The sequence below is a fragment of the Gossypium raimondii genome, chromosome 5 (genome assembly GCF_025698545.1).
Source record: "Gossypium raimondii isolate GPD5lz chromosome 5, ASM2569854v1, whole genome shotgun sequence".
NCBI lineage: Eukaryota > Viridiplantae > Streptophyta > Magnoliopsida > Malvales > Malvaceae > Gossypium > Gossypium raimondii.
Genome location: NC_068569.1, coordinates 44,322,174 through 44,327,734, shown reverse-complemented (window position 1 = coordinate 44,327,734; position 5,561 = coordinate 44,322,174). Strand labels below are relative to the sequence as shown.

The following is a 5,561-nucleotide window of genomic DNA, read 5'->3' as shown; positions in this document are numbered from 1 at the left end:
GCCCGATGACATCCATACCCCACATAGAGAAAGGCCATGTAGAAGTCATGACATGAAGAGGCGAAGGAGGTGCATGCATTTTATCACCATAAATTTGACATTTATGGCACTTTTTGGAATAATTGATGCAATCCCCTTCCATGGTGGACCAGTAATACCCGAATCTCATAATCTGTCTACCATTGTGAACCCACTGGCATACGTTCCACAGATGCCCTCATGGACTTCCTCCAAGATTTTCTTTGCTTCCACGGCGTCCACACATCTTAACAGTACCTGATCTTTTCCCCTCTTGTATAAGATCTCCCCATCTAAGACGCAATCAATGTCTAGCCTTCTCAGGGTTCTCCTTTCATTCTCCATTGCTTGGCCAGGATACTCACGATTTTTTTACATATCGTAGTATATCTTGATACCAAGGGTTATCATCGATTTCTCCTTCTTCGATATTGTAACAATGAGCCGGGTTTTCATAGATACTCATTTGGATAGGCTTCATGTCCTCTTGTCTGTTCACCTTGATCATAGAGGCTAGAGTAGCCAGTGCGTCGGCCATCTGGTTTTTGTCTCGCGGGAGATAGCGAAAAGTAATGTCCTCAAACTCTTTAATCAATTCAAGGACCAACTTTCGATAACTGACTAATTTGGGATCTTTCGTTTCCCATTCACCTTTAAGCTGGTATATCACCAATGCCGACTCTCCATAGACCTCTAACACTTTGATTCTTCGCTCTATAGCTGTACGAATACCCATGATGCACGCTTTGTATTCTGCCATGTTGTTTGTACAATCAAAATCCAATTTGCAAGTGAAAGGATAATGATCACCATTCGGGGATACTAAGACTGCCCCAATTCCATTGCCCACAGCGTTCGAGGCTCCATCAAAGTTTAGCTTCCAACTGTGACCTTCTTGGGGATTTTCTTCAGTAATGGCTACATACAACAAGTCTTCATTCGGAAAATAGAAACTTAATGGTTCGTAATCTTCCAAAGCCCTACTAGCCAGAAAGTCAGCTATTGCGCTCCCTTTTACAGCTTTTTGACTCACATAGACTATATCGAATTCAGACAATAAGATCTGCCACCGGGCCATCCTCCCATTCAAAGCAGTTGACTCCATCATATACTTTAACGGGTCTAACTTTGAAATTAGCCAAGTCGTGTGGTATAACATGTACTGCCTTAATCTCCGAGTTGTCCAAATCAAGGCACAACACAACTTCTCAATAGGCGAATACCTCATTTCACAGTCAGTGAATTTCTTACTGAGGTAATATATCGCCCTTTCCTTCCTTCCCGTTTCATCATGGTGACCTAGCACACACCCCATGGAATTATCAAACACTGCCAGATGCAATATCAGCGGCCTATCCGGGCTAGGTGGTGACAGCACTGGAGTACTAGACAAAGATTGTTTCACCTTGTTAAAGGCTTCTTCGCATTCTTCATCCCAAGTACCAGGATTATGTTTCTTCAGAAGACGAAATATTGGGTCACATTTCCCGGTTAATTGTGAAATGAACCTAGCACTGTAATTTAGTCTTCCTAAGAAACCTCGAACTTCTTTCTGGGTGCAAGGTGGAGGTAAATCTCGAATTGCCTTCACTTTGTCTAGGTCAATCTCAATTCCCTTTTCACTGACTACGAAGCCTAGCAATTTTCCTGACCTGGCCCCAAAAGTGCATTTCGCTGGATTAAGCTTGAGCTGGAACTTTCTCAATCTTAAGAATAATTTTCTCAAGACCTGCACATGTTCCTCCTCCGTTCTGGATTTCGCGATCATATCGTCAACATAAACCTCGATCTCCCTGTGCATCATATCATGGAACAAGGCTACCATGGCTCTTTGGTATGTCGCTCCCGCATTCTTTAATCTAAACGGCATCACTTTATAACAAAACGACCCCCATAACGTAATGAACGTAGTCTTTCTCATGTCCTCAGGATGCATCTTTATCTAATTGTACCCTGAAAAACCATCCATGAAAGAAAATAATGAATAGCCTGCCGTATTATCTACCAATGTGTCGATGTGGGGTAATGGGAAGTTGTCTTTTGGACTAGCCTTGTTCAAATCCCAGTAATCTACACACATTCGTACTTTCCCATCTTTCTTTGGAACTGGTACAATGTTGGCCACCCACTCAGAATACTTGACCTCTTGCAGAAATCCGGCATCAAACTGCTTCTGGACCTCCTCTTTTATCTTTAACAAGATATCAGGCCTCATCCTTCTGAGCTTTTGCTGTACTGGCTTACAATCTTCTCTTATGAGAAGGGGATGGACTACAATGTCAGTACTTAACCCAGGCATATCTTGGTATGACCATGCAAAGATATTTTTGAATTCCCGGAGTAGTCTGATGAGGTCTTGTCTTGTCTTTGCAGAGATATCAGATCTGATCTTCATCTCTTTTCCTTCCTCCAAGCTCACAATTTCTATTGACTCCTTGTGAGGTAGGATTTGTTTCTCGGCCCGTTCTACCATCTTCAACAAATTAGGAGACAAACCACCGTCTTCGCCATCTTCAAAATCCTGTGACCCCTCTAAACACATGTTTCGTTCAAAAGGAGATTCTGAATTTGTAAGAGCGACATTCGTATCATTGATATCAAGGGACCTGTTATAGGTATAAAAACAATATGGATTCAGGAATAACTACTTGTGCAATATGGTCATGAATGAGATGCAAGAATAAGAAGAAAATTCAAAACCCCTACTCATATAAAAAGGAAAAAATTTGCTCAGAAATACTTGCAGCGATGCACTTTATTAAAGTAACGATGTTTGGACATGAGCCTATTTCACAAAGGAATCCTTATTGCCTCTAGGCTAAAAGCAATAAGGGTGTTCTGGACATTACTCTGAGGAAGCCCTAAAAACTATAGGTATCTCTTTTGCAGTCCAATTGTTTCGCACACTTCCTGGTTCGCAAGGGTGGATATCCCACAAAGTTCCTCCCTCCGATGATTCCTCACATACGGCATGAATACTTCTACCTCCTAGACTTCCTGCTTATGATGAATGAATCCTCCCGATAAAAAAGTTTTGTATAGGTGGGGAAAAGTCATAGGTTCCCATTTGACTTCATCTCTTGTCAAACGAGCTCTTCTTCTCATTTGCTTCTTTTCTCGCTCCATCCTCATTTGCTTAAAATCTGGCTTGTAACCTAAGCCAAAATGGTCGTGCTTGTTCTTCAACACTGGGCTTCGACTCGACCCTAAAGATATCTCCCCAATCCTTTCCTCGAAAAAGCTCCTTTTCCCACTGTCAACTGTAGACCCATCTTTGTAGTCTTTGATATTCTGGGCTTCGGGATCTTGTTTCCCTCGGGGACAAATGTAGCATTTACGAACTTTAAAGATCAGAAAGAACATTCAATTGCATCCTCGCTGGTCTCCAAAAACGGTGTATCATTAGCTACCATTGCAATAATATCCTCTTCAGCGTTTATTATCATTAGTCGTCCTTCCAACACCAGCTTCAGCTTTTGATGTAACGATGATGGTACCGCTCCTGCTGAATGTATCCATGGCCTTTCTAATAGACAACTGTACAAAGGCCTAATGTCCATCACCAGGAAGTCCACCTCGTAGATAATTGGGCCAATCAACAAAGGTATGCCAATTCTTCCTATGACCCTCTTTTCAGTGCCATCAAATGCCCTCACTACATTCTGGCACGACTTCATATGAGAACTATCCACAGGTAGCCTATTGAGTGTGGACAGGGGCAATACATTCAATGCCGATCCATTATCTACCAGAACTCCCGGTAATATGTACCCTTTGCACCTAGTAGTGATGTGCAAAGCTCTAGTAGAACCCATACCTCCAGGTGGTATTTCGTCATCATTGAAAAAGATGAAGTTATCGGCACTTATATTACTGACCAGTCGATCCAGTTTGTTGACATAAATATCATCGGCCACATAGGTTTCATTTAGTACTTTCAACAGTGCATTTCGATGCCCCTCCGAGCTCAGAAGTAAAGCTAACACGGATATGCGAGCTAGTTGTTTGTGCAACTGTTCCACAACGCTGTACTCGCTATGCTTTAGAAATTTTAGAAACTCCCTAGCTTCTTCCTCTCTTACTGGCTCATTAACCAATAATTTGGGTTCAACCATGTTCCCCTTCTTTTCAGTTGAAACTTCATCTTTTGTTGGCTCTACTCGAGTTTTTACCTGATCGTAGCGTTTTCCACTATGAGTACAGGAACCCTCATCCTGATCCATCTTACTGATTACATCCTCTTTCCCTGAAATTGTCACATTACAATCGTAATTCCAGGGAACCTTCTTGTTGTCCTTATAAGCAAACACGGCCGATTTTTGAATGATAACCTTTTGTGTTACTCGTGCTCCAGCCTCACTATTCTTAGGCTACGAGATGATGACCACAGGATAGTTAGCCTTTTGAATTTTCGATGTCGACTCTAACGCACACACATGACTCTCCTCCTGAACTCCTTCACAGAATTCCATCTCCTTATTGTCCATCATACATTGAACCATGGTTCTAAACTCCGCACACTCCTGGATTTCATGCCCCATTTCATGATGGAACTCACAGTAGTTCCTCCTCTGTTCGTGATCTCCTTCTGAAACGATCAGCCCCCTTTCACCATCTCCTTCCAGACCCAGCTCAAAGGAGTTTTTACATCCACGAAGTCTGCCTTAATTCTTAGGCTTCTGCTCAACATATTTACCCCACTATCGGTGTGATTTGGTAATGAGTTTTCTGCCTTGGTCGAGTCATCAAATTTAACGACACCCATACCAATGAGCCTTTCAACCAACTTCTTAAAGGCCGTACAGTTTTCTATGGAATGCCCTGTTATTCCCACATGATAGTCGCACTGTGCATTCGCATCGTACCATTTGGGATACGGGGGTTGCAAGGGCTTTAAATAGAAAGGGGAAACTACATGTGCATCGAACAAGTTCCGATATAGTTCCCTGTATGACATCGGAATTGGCGTGAATTGGGGCCTCTCGGTGCCTTCCCTCGCACCGGCCTCCTATCTTGACGAGCTTTGCTGATTGGCGGCCACGGGGACAAGCTGTCGAAACTATTTTTGAAAATAAAAATTTTGTTGTCGACTTTAAAAATAAAACTGGAGTCGCAATCGATCTTTTATTAAGGTGTGATCAGCTCACCGTAAAAATTATTTTGGTCTACGAATTTTGAGAAAACGAGTCCGGGAGTTAGTTACGCATGAGGAAGGGTTAGCACCCTCGTAACGCCCAAAATCGGTACCAAATTGACCATTTAATGTCTTAGTGTTGAAGGTTAAAAAGATTTTAAAATCATGATTTCCTTTCACACTCATTAATCTTTTATCATGGAATGTTGGCTACTTTGCATTTACATTTGCATTTTTGCATTACATGGTCAGTTTTACCCTTTAAGTGGGAGCGAGAAACTAGTCCTTCGTGAGGTTTTCACCTCCGTACAGGGTAATGGACCGCTTCCGGGATACATCCGTACCTATGTCTTCGTGAGATTTTCATCTCCGTGCAGCCATAGGGAAATGTATCCCCCAGAACTGAACT

General features: G+C 42.3%; 1 protein-coding gene across 1 annotated transcript; it reads right to left on the bottom strand.

The window, feature by feature from the left end:
• Positions 1-379: 379 nt before the first annotated feature.
• Positions 380-4,975, bottom strand: LOC105767082 (uncharacterized). The gene is made up of 10 exons (XM_012586607.1): positions 4,786-4,975; positions 4,455-4,636; positions 3,380-4,388; positions 3,108-3,332; positions 2,868-3,015; positions 2,489-2,624; positions 1,971-2,383; positions 1,558-1,811; positions 1,242-1,446; positions 380-1,097 (listed from the first exon to the last, which is right to left on the bottom strand). Exons 1-10 carry the CDS (start codon positions 4,973-4,975, stop codon positions 380-382), a joined length of 3,480 nt encoding a protein of 1,159 aa, XP_012442061.1.
• Positions 4,976-5,561: the final 586 nt, after the last annotated feature.